This window comes from Danio rerio, chromosome 15, assembly GCF_052040795.2.
Source record: "Danio rerio strain M-AB ecotype USA chromosome 15, GRCz13ab, whole genome shotgun sequence".
Classification (NCBI taxonomy): Eukaryota; Metazoa; Chordata; class Actinopteri; order Cypriniformes; family Danionidae; genus Danio; species Danio rerio.
In genome coordinates this window covers 34545728-34561983 of record NC_141035.1, presented here as the reverse complement: position 1 = coordinate 34561983, position 16256 = coordinate 34545728, and the positions used below count along the sequence as shown (strand labels likewise).

General features: G+C 34.2%; 1 protein-coding gene across 1 annotated transcript in view; it reads right to left on the bottom strand.

Moving 5' to 3' along the window:
* The window catches only part of b3glcta (beta 3-glucosyltransferase a), a 150684-nt gene that overhangs the window by 3943 nt on the left and 130485 nt on the right, over nt 1-16256 (bottom strand). Inside the window, exons 11-14 of the mRNA NM_001302251.1 lie at nt 11489-11602; nt 3503-3602; nt 3286-3405; nt 328-472 (exon numbers count right to left, since the gene is read on the bottom strand). Coding sequence (NP_001289180.1) covers nt 328-472; nt 3286-3405; nt 3503-3602; nt 11489-11602 — 479 coding nt within the window. The remainder of the gene's footprint in view (nt 1-327; nt 473-3285; nt 3406-3502; nt 3603-11488; nt 11603-16256) is intronic.

Genomic DNA, 16256 nt, shown 5'->3' with positions numbered 1-16256 from the left:
CTAAGAATTTAGGTAAACATAAAATAAAAACTAATAAAAATTAATAAACTAATAAAAACAATGAATTCATTGTTTTATTTTTCAATGGTAATTTGATAGTTAGGCAAGAAGTATTATACTTGTACACGATTGTACACATATTTTAAAAATATTCTGAGAGCTTAATAAAAAAATTGACTGATTATTATTCAAATAAAATTCCTTTATGTATTTATTTGATAGTTTGTTTGCAATACATTTACTGTTTATTAGTTATACTGCATGTGTGTGTGTGTGTGTGTGTGTGTGTGTGTGTGTGTGTGTGTGTGTGTGTGTGTTTTTGTTTACCTGGTGGAAGAGTGGACTGTGTGTGACAGGGACTCTGAGAGAATTGAGACACATGCCCAACACCATATCATCAGGAGCATCATTACTGTAGCAGTTACAGCCGCTGGACAACAGCTGGACCACAGCCTCTCGACTGAATAACATCCTGCAAACAAACACACACTCACAAAAATTAAATTAACCACTGCTGGCCAATCAAAAACATTGGTCAGCTGGAGCACCGGCAGTTTTCCCAAGTGGCCACTAGACAATATGTGCAAGTCCTTTTGCTTATTTTAATATACTGTATAAATATAAAACAAAAACCATATACAGTTGAAGTCAGAATTATTATCACCCCTTTGAATTTTTTTTCTTTTTTTTTTTTACATGTTTCCCAAATTATGTTTAAAAGAGCAAGGAATTTTTCACAGTATGTCTGATAATATTTTGTCCTTTTGGAGAAAGTATTATTTGATTTATTTCGGCTAGAATAAAAGCAGTTATTATTTTTTAAACACCATTTTAAAAACTACTACAGGGTTTGTAAAACGTAAATGAACCACACACACACACACCCAATTATGGTAAACTCATCTGTTGTTTCCAAAATACACTGGCTAATTGCACAGCATGTGGTCTGTGTATCTTTAGGGGGTGAAATTAGAAAGCTTAGGTTTTAAATTGTGGTTTGCACACACTGTTGTCACCAAAGTGAAATGTAATGTTCCTCTGTCATCAGTCGTTGCAGCTTTTACCTGTTTGCATTCATATTGTACCATTAGTCATAATATGTGATGTAACAGGAACAGCAAAATTTAGGGGATGGAAGCCAGTGATTTAGAAGCTTTTTGACTCAAAGGCTCCTATTTTGACTCTCAAATTGTGAGTGCTGTTATAATAAATTAAATATTAATATAATATAAGAATCCAGAATATATTCCTGCATGCTTTTTAAGTGGAGATACTAGTTAGTAAAACTGCTGCTTCTTTTTTTGGGGGGATATCATCAGTATACAGATGTTTTACTTAAATGTAATTACAACTGGTAAATAGATTTCCCCCTAAAGCACATTACAGCTTTAACCTAAACTACTGTCTTTTTTTTTGTCAAGAGATTCAAAAATATATATATATATATTATTTTAATGTTAGTAAAAAAAAAAAAATGGTACAGTACTAGCACTCGCTCACAGTTGAAGGCAAAATTATTAGCCCTCATGTCAAATTTGAATGATTGTAAAAGTATTTTCCAAGTGTTCTTTAACGGAGAGAAGATTCTTTTCAACAAATTTTAAGTGGAATTTTAATAACTTTAAACTTCCAAACATTTCTTTTTGCCATAATGAGCATACATACAATACTTTACTTAAGTAAACTTTTTATACAAAATTGTATTTAATTTTTTTACAAGATACTACTATTCAATATAAACACTTAACTAGGTTAATTAGGTTTACTAATTGGACAATAGTAGTGTGTTTACTATCAAATCGAAAAAAATAAAAATAAAAATACATAAATCATGAGGGGGATAATAAAATTTACCCTAAAAAAGCAGTAGGTAGCATGATCGCCAGTTGGCATTTCTGTGTGTAGTTTGCATGTTCTTCTCATGCTTGCGTGAGTTTTCAGAGAGGTGCTCTGGTTTCCCCCACAACTCCAAAGACAGCATTACAGGTGAATGGATAAGTGAAATTGTCAGTAGTGTATGTATACGTGTATGGATGTTTTCCAGTGATGGGGTGCAGCTGGTTGCATCCGCTGTGAAAAACATATGCTGGATAAGTTGGTGGTTCATTCCGCTGCGGCAACCCCAGAATAATAAAGGGACTAAGCCAAAAAGTCTTAAAACCCATTTAAGGACAAAATTATTAGCCCCTTTAAGCTATATTTTTTTCGATAGTCTACAGAACAAACCATCATTAAACAATAACTTGCCTAATTACCCTAACCTGCCTAGTTAACCTAATTAACCTAGGTAAGCCTTTAAATGTCCCTTTAAGCTGTATAGAAGTGTGTTGAAGAATATCTAGTAAAATATTATTTACTGCCATCATGGCAAAGATAAAATGAATCAGTTATTAGAAATGAGTTATTTAAACTATTATCTTTAGAAATGTGTTGAAAAAATATTCTCTCCGTTAAACAGAAAATGGGAGAAAAAAAATAAACAGGGGGAGCTGATAATTTAGGGAGGCTAATAATTCTGGCTTCCACTGTTTTATATATATACTTTATATATAACATTGATCTTTTTCATTATGGTATTCAACAAACCAATCCAATAGTTATTATAACATACTGTACCATTATTTTGGATATAGATTACAAAAATAACTAGGATAAAAAGTAAAGAAAAAAACAAGTACAGCAAACCTTAAAGAGAATGAAAAAACATTCCAACTATTCCAGGTAGACATGCAACTATCTTTAGAAGAAAAAACATTATAGGAAATACTTTGAAAAATGTCTTCCTCTGTTTAACATCACCTTGGAGATATTTGAAAAAGAATCAAAATTTCACAGGAGGGCTCATCATTTTTCCTTCGATTTTAAATATCGTATGTACAGACAAAAAATGAAAGATAAATATTTATAAAGAAATAAATAGTCATTTTAATATATCTGTCTGTGAAAAATAATATTTACACAGACACATCTGGAATTTCTGTGACTAAAAGGTTTGTGGAACACCATTTTCATGTACAAACTGACCTGTATAATAATTTGAGTTTATTTGAGCGGGTATAAAACATAATTACAATTTAATTTGCAGTCAAGGAGCTCACAACATGACTTTAAAGGTTTCATTGTTATTATTAAGCGTTTTCAAGTATCCATTCAATATCCAATTTAAAATGGAAATATGTCACAATACTGAAGTACAGTCGGTAGAAACCTCCAGTTCTCACAGACTTTAAATACAATTTCATATAAATGTCCAAGAAGCAGTATGCTAATGAATCCTTCACTCACCCTCCACCACCAGTGATGTAACTGTATCCTCCCTGACCCAGTCCATAACCATACCGCTCTCCCAGACACAGCGGCTCACTGGACTCATAGCAGCTCAGCAAGGCCTGCAGTCTGGGCAAGCTGTGAGAAACACGCACATTATGCCTCCCACCAATGCTTAAATTGGTCTAAACACCACCAATTTTACGTATGTGGCTTGCACGCACACAAGCCTTACCTTATTAGAGTATCATCATCCACAATCAACAGCCAGTCAGTTCTGGGCACGTGACTGCTCAAAAACCGCCTCAAGATGGCAAATGTTTTTCCACAGTGACCTGAAAGAGGATACAAGTCAACTCAAATTGATATAATTTACTCACTCTTACCTCCTTCCAAACCAATAGGACTTTTGATCATCAAATCTGAGATATTTCTGTCACTCTACTCAAAATCGTGAAACGTTCACAAAGAGATCCAGTAATGAAATAAACTCGTCACAAATACTGTAAGTTTGTTACAGTACTCAAGTATTGTTTTTCAACTAAATTGTGATACTTTTACTTGGATTTTTTTTCTTCAGAAATAAAGTATTCACTGTCACTATATTTTTATTTTTTATTTGGTTTTGTTTTGGGTTGGGGTTTTGAGTTTGGGTTTAGTTTGGTTTCACTTCACTTGATAAAGAAGTATGAAAAATGGAATTAAATGTTTGAACTTTGAAAAAACAACATGTGAATATGATTAATATTTACGGTGCGATTGGTTCTCTTCGAAATAAACTGGACAAAGAGTGATGATCGTACACCCACAGTCCTGCTGCTTTTATTTTAGTTATTCTTAGAAGAGAATATTAGTAGGCCTAACATTAACCGTGTGCACAGCATGTTTCACCTGCTTTCTTTTGCTTACAGTTATTTTTGTTAATATGGTTTAATTATATATTCATAATAGCATTGCTTTAATGGGAGATTACTCCCCGTTTATGTGTATTTAACTGGTGATCTGGGACTTTTAGCCAGGACAGATTATTGTGCATATATTAGATACATGAAAATAATAATTTTTTAAATGTAATGTTTTTTTAAAGACAAGTTTTTTTTTTTTTTTTATTAAAAATTGCACATATACAGCTGTATTTTCCTTGTTTTGACACATTAAAAAATTGTGGCTAAGAGCTACTTATTTGGTGTGGTCAAAGATAAATTTGGTAAATCCTTAATTTTGAGCCCTGAAAAGTCCCAGAAAATGTGAAATAAAAAACTGATTGCATTGTGACACAACCCATTTGCCCATGCACACTGAGCAAGCTAATACACAATACACACAAGATGTTAAATGAATGAGAAGCCATGTGGACATAACACAACATCTAAATCCAGTTATTTTAGCATGTCAAAGTCAAATTTATGCATATAAAATATATTTTCAGAACAAGAAAAGTGTGGCTAGTGAAAAAGGCGAGTGTTGGAAATCTACTAGCCACAGTGGCTGGTGATCAAAAAAGTTAATTTATCATTTGTTAACCATTACCTCTACATTAATAGACATTAATAAGCAGTTTATACATACAAACAAATGCAGTATTCTTGAACTACAGTATATAAGCTTAATGATTGTATTTTCATACTTTCATCTTTATTTTTCATCACTAAATTAAGCATTGCATAATATATAAGAGACCTACTAAACATAACTAGTCACAAAACTGCATAAAGTTGAGTTAATAAAGCATTTATTAACATACAATGTAAATGTTATTTTATGCCTGAATAATAAGATATGCTGAATAAAAGGTTCATTTTATTAGTTTATCAATCATTGACTGATTGTGTTAATAAATAACTGTTTGTTAAATAATGCAATACTTAATTTAGTATTAAAAAAAAATCATCATTGACAAAGTATGAAAATTACAATCATTAAGCACATCATTCACAAGTCAAAAAATAGTGCATTTGTAGCTTTATCAACTGCTTACTAACATCTATTAATGTAGAGTTAATGCTGAAAAGATGAATGAACTATTTGTTGATGCTTAACATATGATTCAAAAACTACTATAAAAATGTTAACAAATACTTTTCAAATAATCATCCTATTCAAAATGAGGTCTTTCATAGTCAGTTAAATCATGTTTATTCCATTTTATTTTTGGTTCATATACACATTTTGAAGAGTTTTGGGTGGACAGACATTCAGTAGAGGAATAGAAATATCTCTGATTGAATTCAAAATATCTTCATTTACGTATGATCTGTGATTTCTTAAGCACACGCAGGTAAACAAACCCTTAACTAGCCCTTACATTTGCATTGAACACTACAATAAAATGTCAACAAACACCTTTCAAATACTTCCATCTCGTCTTAACTCATTCCGACTTTCATTTCTTCCAAAATGAAGTCTATCACATTCAGCTAAACCATGCTTATTCATTTTTGTCTGTATACACATTTAGAAGAGTTTTGAGTGGACATACATTCATTAAGGAATAGAAATTTCTTTTATTTAAATAAAAATACCTTCATTTCTGTCATTTCTTAAGCACAGAAGGATAAATGAGCCCTTGACTTACCGTTACATTTGCATGGAAAACTTCAATAAATATGTCAACAAATACCTTTGAAATATTTTCATCTAGTCCAAACTCATCCAGACTTTCGTCTCTTCCAAAATAAAGTATTACCATTCAGCTAAATCCTGTTTATTTTTTGTCCATATACACATTTTAAAGAGTTTTAGGTGGACAGACATTCAGTTGGGGAATATAAATATCTCTGATTTCATTCAAAATACCTTCATTTATATAAGGTCTGGGATTTCAGACATTCAGTGGACAGACATTCAGTCTGGAAAATATCTCTGATTTAATTCAAAATACCTTCATTTACATATGATCAGTGACTTCCTAAGGACACACAGGTAAACAAACCCTTAACTAACCCTTACATTTACATTGAAAACTACAATAAAAATGTTAACAAACACCTTTTTAATAATCATCTTGTCCAAAAGTCTTTCATAGTCAGCTAAATCATGTTTATTTCACCTTTATTTTGTCTTTGTACACATTTTGAAGAGTTTTGGGTGAACAGACATTCAACCAAGGAATAGAAATATCCAGCCTGATCTCACGAGAAGACGTAAGTATTTTACGTTTTGCCAGTTTAGTGGCTAATTCGTACGAATTCGTACGAGTTCAGTCGTACGAAATGGTACGATTTTAAAAAGGAGGCGTGGCACCTGACCCCACCTCTAACCCCAACCGTCATTGGGGGATAAGCAAATCGTACTAAATTGTACAAATTAGATCGTACGAATTCATACGAATTAGCCACTAAATGAAAAAGTTACGAATTGCCGTGAGATTGTGTTGAAATATCGCTAGTTTAATTCAAAATACCTTCATTTACATATGATCTGTGACTTCTTATGCATACGCAGGTAATCAAACCCTTAACAAACCCTTACATTTGCATGGAAAACTACAATTAAATTTGTCAACAAATGATCTTGTCCAAAAAGAGGTCTCTCACATTCAGCTTGATGTTTATTTTTTCAATGTTTGTTGTTGTTGTCCGTTTGCACATTTTGAAAAGTTTTGGATGGACAGACATTCAGTCGAGGAAAAGAAATATTTCTGGTTTAATTCAAATGCTGTAATTTACATATGTTCTGAAGACACAAGAGTACACAAACCGTTTAACTAACCCTTCCATTTGCACTGAAAACTACAATAAAATGTCAATAAACACCTTTTAAAACAGGTCTTTCATATTCAACTAAATATTGTTTATTTTCCCTTTTTTTCTTCAATAACTAAAAGAAGAGTTGAATGACTCACTTTGTAGAGAGCTTTACGATTTAGCTCTACTCCTCAACAATGTCTTCTGGCTGTCTGAAGAAACTCTGAATTAATGCACTCTGTCCGTTCACAGAAGGAATAGCAAATAGAAAGGGAACGCTTTGTCTCCATCATGTACCCTTCAGATAAGTACCACAGATGTGATGTAATATCAGAGGGAAATGTTTTTTTAGCAAAACAGTCTGATAGTGATTTTGAATTAGGAACGTCCACCGTCTAGAGAAAATAAAGGATAAGGGAAGACCCTGAAGGAACTGTACACCGAGTAGAACGAAGGAACCGCACTGGTGAACAATAACGCAAGAAAATACAAAGGCAGAACAAGATGTGCTTCTGTCAGGCTTCACAGGGAGAACAGGAGCTTCTCCACAGCACATATCAGAGGTCTGTCGGATCGCCTGTGGCCAGCAGTCAAATGTTTCCTCAACATGGAGACGACAGGTGTAGAGCGCTGACAGGGTGTGTTTAAAACTGCAGGACAAAGATGCAGACAGGAACATGCAAACCAGGGCAGCACAAAGTTCACAACTGGCTCTCTAGATCAGTGGTTCTCAAAGTGGGGGTCGGGACCCCCCGAGGGGTCGCGGGGCAATGAAGGGGGGTCGCCTGGTGATTTCCAAAAATCTATTTATTTTTATTAAACCATAAGAATTAACATATTTTATCCATAACCATACTGAAAATAAAAATAGTCGTTTATAGTTAATATATACTATATAGTAGCTTACAGTTACTAGTTCTATTGGATTGCGACCCCAGGGGTAATTACATTATATTAAAGGCAGCAATAGCGTCAGATGCGTTTTGATTTTATAACATCAGGTTATACTTTCTGGCACATTTAAAGCACTGACACAAATTTAATTGGTGTGTCTGTGTCATTGCTTGCAAGGTTTCTGTATTTATAACCACCTAAGAGGATATTGGGGGTCGCGAGTCACTGGCATTGTTATTTTGGGGGTCGCGGGCTGAAAAGTTTGGGAACCCCTGCTCTAGATCATGAGGGTGAACTGCAAATGAACTGTTCTTGCAGACAGTCTCACGGTTAATTTGCAAAATGAATAATTGATTTCAAATGTAAACAGGAAAGTTAATTAAAAAATCTTCTTTTATTTAATAAAACATAATTAAATTAAAAAATATTTATATAATCATATAAAACATTAAAGTGAAAAATTATATTAAAATCTGAAAAATTATAACTTTTAAATTATTTTTTATATTCTAAAAATAACAAACAAACATTTAAGTAAAAATGTTTAAGAACAAATAAAAGAAAACAAAGAAAAAAAACTACTTAAAGAACTAAAATATATTATCATTTAGGACGAATATAATTTAATATCTAACATCTTTATCTATCTATCTATCTATCTATCTATCTATCTATCTATCTATCTATCTATCTATCTATCTATCTATCTATCTATCTATCTATCTATCTATCTATCTATCTGTCTATCTGTCTGTCTGTCTGTCTGTCTGTCTATCTGTCTGTCTGTCTGTCTGTCTGTCTGTCTGTCTGTCTGTCTGTCTGTCTGTCTAGTGTTTAAAAACACATACTTTAGAGCTAGTATTTGATGATTCTCTAGCGTAATGTCTAAAGTTATGACAAAACAGGTTATTTTGCTCACATTTTAAGATTATTAGGCTGAACGGCATAAAATGCTATCAGTTAAGAGCAGAGGTTATTAAAGTGGGGGTCAGGACACCTCAGGGGGGTCGCAGGATAATGAGGGGGTGGGGGGGGCAATATGTTAGATTAAACATAATGTCCCTGGGGTCATTATGTTAGATTAAAAACACAGCAATAAGGTCAGATGCAGCAGAATGATTTCATGGCACCAGCTTGAATCTAAAAACCTTATGGCATTCACATAGATTAAAAATAAATACAGGCCATGGCTGAAGATGGAGGATGATCTCCTGAGTGGTGTTCTCCAAAATGAAATGAGGCCTAACTTGGGCTTATTTTTTGTTTGTGCACCATTGCGTGAAAAGTTTGTATATTTATAACCACCTCAGAGGATATTGGGAGTCACGAATCCCTGGCACTGTTATCTTATAGGTCACAGGCTGAAAAGTTTGGGATGCCCTGGTTTAGAGAGACTTCCCAGTATTTCAGTTGCAATTGGGAGATCACAATAATTAACACCTAAAAAGCCAAAGCAAACCAAACACTAGCAGATTAATATGGTATAAACACAGCACTACAAAATACAAAAGAGATCGATTTTGTCCAACAGCTGCATTCTCTGTCAAACTGTAGTGAGTTTATTGATCAGCTGTCAATCTATGAGGTTAAGTTAAAGTAAAGTAATGACTCTTAACATCAAACACAGTGATAAATAGTCTCATTCTTATGACTTGCTTTTGATATCCGCTTTGAATAAAAGAGCAAATGAATTGAATATGTTGAAGTGGCTCCTTAGTCAGAGACATCATGTCAAATTAATGGCTTTATGAATAAACAAGTAGGACGAACAGGAGAACAGAATGTGCAGAGAGATTTTCTTAACATCAAACAGAAGGGAGCAGGTGATCAAGCGAAAGATTGACCCATCTGACGTACTTATAAAGTTTGACTTTTAATTGAGAGACAGAAAAAGCCTAAATGCGCGAGTGCTGGAGGGTTATACTGAAGTGCACTCAGAAATAAATGGCAAGAAATGAAAAAGTATCCAGCACTGAAAATGAATGTGCCTGTTCCACTTCGTCGCTTTATTTCTGATCAGAACATGAAGTCCAATGAGGGCCACGATGAACACATTTGCATAAGGCATCAGTGACAGAATGCCATGAAAGTTCAGCTAATCAGCTCTTCACATGGCAGAATTAGGAAAAAAGATAGTAAAGTTGTCTCAAGAACACACAGTGTTAACTTGCTTCATCCTGTGAAATGCTTTCATCATTTTATTCTAATCATCAGAAAATGCAAGACTCCAATGATATCAGAATTCAAAAAAGAAACTAGTTGTTATGTTTCCATCCACCTATTTAATGCACATTTTTTGGGAACATTGGAAAAATGCTTAATCAAAATGGCAAGATGTGCATAATTTTTTAAAATGTGCATAAAAACTGAGTAGGATAAACTTTTTTATCCCAACTCAGGCTCATTCTGAAAACATACATTCTAAAATATACATTGCTGTAAAGCACTGAATACGTCCGTGGAGCTACTTTTTTTGCAGTTTTTGTTTTCGTGAATCAACCAGTGACAGTTGTGTATGCTTTTTAAGATCATGCCATTCATGCATGTTGTTCTAAATGCACCAGAGGCTGCTGTTAACTGACTGTTTGACTGACTGACTGTCTGATCGATCAGCTGACACACCTCCTCCTTTCCCAAACCCAACCAATAGTGTTTTCAAAAGCCCAGATTGACCCAATTTTATAACAAAAATTAGTGCAGTAAGATGGCGCATCAAACACATTGCGCAACATCTGAAATGTTGTTTTGGTCATTCTAAAATCCCTCCATCACCAAAATCCTTCAGTGTTCTTGCTTCCCCAGAAATGTTTTGAGCAAAAAATGGTCTAACGCCAAACACAAGTTTATTTAATTTCATCTCTGTGTTCTAAGACTCCAGCAATTTATAAGACAAAAGGCAAACAGTGACTTCTCCTACTGAACAAAATCAAATTTATCAGAAAGTGATGAATTTGTTCTCTTTGACTCATCAGATGCACATTTTTTATTTAATGTGATATTCCAGTTTTGTGCACAAGTTGAATTCACATCTTTTGAATGATTTTATTTTACAATTTTGCACCCAATCCTACCATAACACCAAATGCAGTGAGGCTTGTAACTTATTATTATTATTTTTCTAACAATGTCTGAGTAAACAATATGGTTTAATCACAAACATTGCTGTAACTATATGTAATCAGATGCGCAACAGTGTTATTTATTGATTTGAGCAGCTCCTGATAACAGTTTTCTCAGTCTCATGGAGTGACTTAGTTTGCAGATAAATGATCTATGTGAACTCCATCTCTGCACCTGCAGTAAACTTGAGTAGCTTATAACTTGAACATGCACCATTCAACCAATCCTCTATTTTGTAATGAGAATAACTAATAAACGAATAAATCATAAACAAAAAAAGAAACATTTTATATACAATAACAGCAAAGAATACTGTTATGTTTAAAATAACAGTAAAGTAATAAAAATATCAACTATAGTTATACATATTCAATTAGACTTTGTTGTGCCATTTTCTATTAAAAAAAGGTACTTTTCAATGGATTTTGGTTTGGCCATGGGTATAACAGTGCCTATGATTTAAACACAGCCTGTTTCTGTACAGTAAAAGCATCACGTATTAAATATGTTTAAAAACTCACCTCTCTCTGTGTTTGGCACTCCCAGATTAATGGTTGGTATGGAGGGATCAGCGTAATCGCTGTAATACTCCAGCAGAGAGGCTTGTTTACCCCATGTTTTCTTCACCACGGGAACTGTTGAGAGTGAACAGAAAAATCAATCAATTCTTCACCACACTAGAGATAACTCCCACAATCCTCAGATCATAACATTTAATATAGAAGTTTCTGGATGCCTTTTTTTAATATTGGAAGAGGCTGCAGATAAACAGAGTAAAACTTCCCCAGCTGACTGATTATATATAAGTATTTTTCAGCATTTAAAAAAAAATAATTGTCTAAATATAAATACTCCACTATTTAAGTAAATGTGTGCTATTCTAAACGCATTTTTGCAAAGAAATCTGAATATTGTATGAAGTCAGATTCAAATTGAGTTAAAAAATATTTACGAGAAGATTTTGGGAATCTTTTAATATCACTGAATTATTTAAGAAAATATTGCAAAATATCAGAAAAAAAATATTTTTGCATAATAAAATGTAGAATAATCAGGACTATATTACAGTGTTGGAGTGGCCAATCCTGTTCCTGGAGAGCCACCTTCCTGCAGATTTCAGTTGCTACCCATATCAAACACACCTGAACCAATTAATTAGGACCTGAACATCACGTGATAATTATAGGCAGGTGTGTTTGATATGGGTTGAAACTGAAATCTGCAGGAAGGTGGCTCTCCAGGAACAGGGTTGGCCACCCCTGTTATAGTGTATGATGATCATGATGAAAAGTCTTTTTTTTTTGTCACATACACTGTTACATGCAGTGAAATTGGATCCCTCCAACCATACACAAACATCACACATTTCAGGGGAAGACAGGTCAGATGAGAGGTAGCATAGAAACAGTAAATAATAATAATAATAATAATAAAAAAAAATAATAATAATAATAATTCCTTACATTTCTATTGCACTTTTTTCGGCACTCAAAGCACTTTACACACATAGGGGGAATCTACTCATCCAGCAGCAGCATGCAGCATCTACCAGGATCACGCGACGACAACCATTTTTACACCGCACACCACACACCAGTTGATTTAGAAGAACAGAGTGATGAATCTAGTTATGCTATGGGGAGGGTTATGAGGCCATGATGGACAGAAGACAGTGGGCAAATTTGGCCCGGATGCTGGGGTGAACCCCTATGCTTTTTCGAAGGACATCCTAGGATTTTTAACGACCAGAGAGAGTCAGGACCTCGGTTTAATGTCTCAACTGAAAGACGGCGCTCACTGAGCAGTATAGAGTTCCCGTACCTATACTGGGGCATTAGGACCCACACAGACCACAGGTTGGGCACCCCCTGCTGGCCTCACTAATACCACTTCTTGCAGCAACCTAGCTTTCCCGTGTGGTCTCCCATCCAGGTACTGACCGGGCGCAGCCCTGCTTAGCTTCAGTGGGCGACCATGTGAGAGTTGCAGAGAGCTAGCTGCCGGCTTATAAGACACATTAGGGAAAAGGGAGGCGGAAAAAGCCCCCCAGACTGTCCTTAAAGTAGGGCATGTGTATGAGCATATCTCTCTTTATAAATTGTTTGTATACGTAAGTGCTGTGAGTGGAGATTTATCGCTTGGTTCAAAAGGAAAAAAAACACTTTTTGAGAAAATTCCTTTAAAAATATGTTTTGAAAATTAAAATCTACAAACACAAATTGATAGTTTGACAATGAAAATTTGCTCAGAGTGGTGTGAATAATGAATATAACCAATAACAAATACGACTGGTCAAAAAAAGTATTTTTTCAGTTTTATATTTTTGAACATGAAACTTCCCAGATGGACCAGAGTAAAGCTCATTGTCAAAGTGTCCAATGATACCTAATTTTAGTTTGACGTTTACTGGGGTCAAGAAGTGTTATTATTTAAGTAGGTGTAAATCCCCAAAAGTGAGTGCTGGCTAACAGGTTAAACCAGGCAATTTGAATGTTATCACTTGATTGAATGGGCGTTATAAGTGGTTATCAGCTTACAGATATGGGCCAGTAGGGGCCTTCTACAACTACTAGTAGGCTTAGAAGGCAGTTATCATCCATTTAAATTGATTATCAGCTATAGATCACATACGGCTGCGACCAGAAGCTAACCAAAATTATTTATATAATTTATTACATTTCCCATTAATTGTATTTTATTAACATCTACCCCAAGCCTAAACCCAACCGTCACAGTAATGTAAAAACAGATCTGGATCTTTAGTCTTCTCAGTTAGTATAGCTGATTAACCAACATAATTATTTATATAATTTATTACATTTCCCATTAATTGTATTTTATTAACGTCTACCCCTACCCCAAGCCTAAACCCAACCGTCACAGTAATGTAAAAACAGATCTGGATCTGGAGTCTTCTTTGTTAGTATAGCTGATTAACCAACATAATTATTTATATAATTTATTAATTTTCCCATTAATTGTATTTTATTAACGTCTACCCCTACCCCAACCCCAAACCCAACCGTCACAGTAATGTTAAAACAGATCTGGATCTGGAGTCTTCTTTGTTAGTATAGCTGATTAACCACGAGAATTATTTATATAATTTATTAAATTTCCTATTTATTGTATTTTATTAAAGTCTACCCTTACCCCAACCCTAAACCCAACCATCACAGTAATGTAAAAACAGATTTTGATCTAGAGTCTTCTCTATTAGTATAGCTGATTAACCATGTTGATGGATGATAACAGCCTTCTGAGCCTACCACTTCTATCAGCTGTCAACCACTGACAGCGCCCATTCAATCAAGTGATAACATTCAAAACAGGTGATTAAAGGATTAAATGTGTATTTTGAGTGTTTTCCAAATGTTTGTTTGAAAAAAAAATTAATCAATGAAAAGTCAAAATCTCAAAACTCACATGTGGATAAAAAAGTGTTGCTGCCTGCAGAGTCTCTCAAAATGTAATTTTACTCCACGGAAACAAACACAAAATCTAAACAATTCACTACAATGCCATTAAATGTCAACTATCAGCATTGGCAAGTAAGAGAGACAACTAACGATTGTAACTAGCTCTTCTGACAATAACAATGCCTCCATTCATACCAGGACTTGTGGATGTGTCCCTTTTATCCCAAAACAATTGAAGGGGAAATATCATGTTCTTCCTAATACCGTCTCCTCAAAGTGACTTGCGAGAGATAATTATGATAATCGGTGCAATTAGATGCAATCGACGTGTCAGTTAGTTCGGCATTTTTCCCTCCCAGATGGTTTTGCTGAATTCAAACGGCAACACTTTATCTGTCTCATTAAGTTTGAATTGATGCCTGGTGCTTAGTGACTGCTCAGAGTTGCCATGAGGGGCTCTAATAGCGAAGAGAGGACTGGAGGGATGCCCATCAGGGCGTTCAGCCAAACATCTCTCAATACTGAGTCACTTCAGAGGTCAAATAGTGACGCTCGCTGAACTGTTAAAGGGAACAAGACGTCAGACTTCATCAAGGGAGACTTGAGCAGGTTTAACAAACGGTTAAACAAACAGCATACATTAAAGAAAAACAGCTAACGTTTTATTTTAAGAAAATGGTTATTAGGGTAGTAGTTAGATTTAGGTATTATATGTAAAAGATCATGCAGAATATGTGCTCTATAAGTTCTAACAAACAGCTAATATCTTAAATATAGGCGGGTAATAAGCCACCAGTTAATGGTGAGAATTGATACTCAAATTAAAGTGTTTCTAAATATCATTATTGTTTCTACAATATACTAATCTGAAACAGTTTTCAAGATAAGGAAAAATATTAGAATTATAGGAATTATGTGGATTATGTGACAGTGAAGATTGGACTGTGATGCTGAAAATTAAAAAATATATCACTTTCTAAACGATTAACAGAACAGTTATTATAAATAACCAGCTATTATAAATTAACACAATTCCATAGTCTTACACAGTGCTGCCAGATTGCGGTTTCCCGCCCAATTGGGCAGTTTTGAATAATTTTTTTTTGTGTAAAAAATGACAGTGTAAAATTATGCGGTTTTGTAACGGCGTGCCCGCCTGCCCCGGTCTTCACTTTTAAACCTGTTATGATGCCCCATAGAGGTGCCATAGCCCCAGTTCTCCACATACAACTGCTTACAACAGTTGTAATCTCCCAACGAGACACAAGACAACACTAAACTAAACCATACCTTATCTAATAATAAGCAATAAATTAAGAGTTTATTGAGGGAAAAGTCATAGTCAATGGTTTGTTTGTTTATAGCTAGAAGAACTGTACCTTACTTATTATTATTATTATTAATAATAATAATAACAACATGAAGTGTAGCTTAAGTTAAAGTGTTACAAAAAATAATGATTTTAACAATAAAAGAACAAACTATTAAATTAATTTAAAAACTTTGGGGACAAATTCACACTATTAACTAGCCAACTATAACTTTGACCGTAAATATACATCTTCTTTTCTGCTTATCATTAATTATTAGTTAGAAATGTGCTGAAAAAATTGTGAGGTAGATTTAAAGAATATGAAATATAGTCATATAGAACAAGCCATTGACTAATAAGACAACAATATTCTAGTAATATTCTAATAGTTAATAGTGAGAACTGGTTCCCAAACTTGAGTGTGAACTTTAAACTTTTAGTGTTGAGTGTCACCAAAGTGTTCCCACAGCTTCTTTTCCTTTTTTGAAGCGAGGGTGGGCAGGAGTTGACTCTTCACAGTGTCTGACAAGTGACATTTCTAAGTGCTCATGTGAAGAA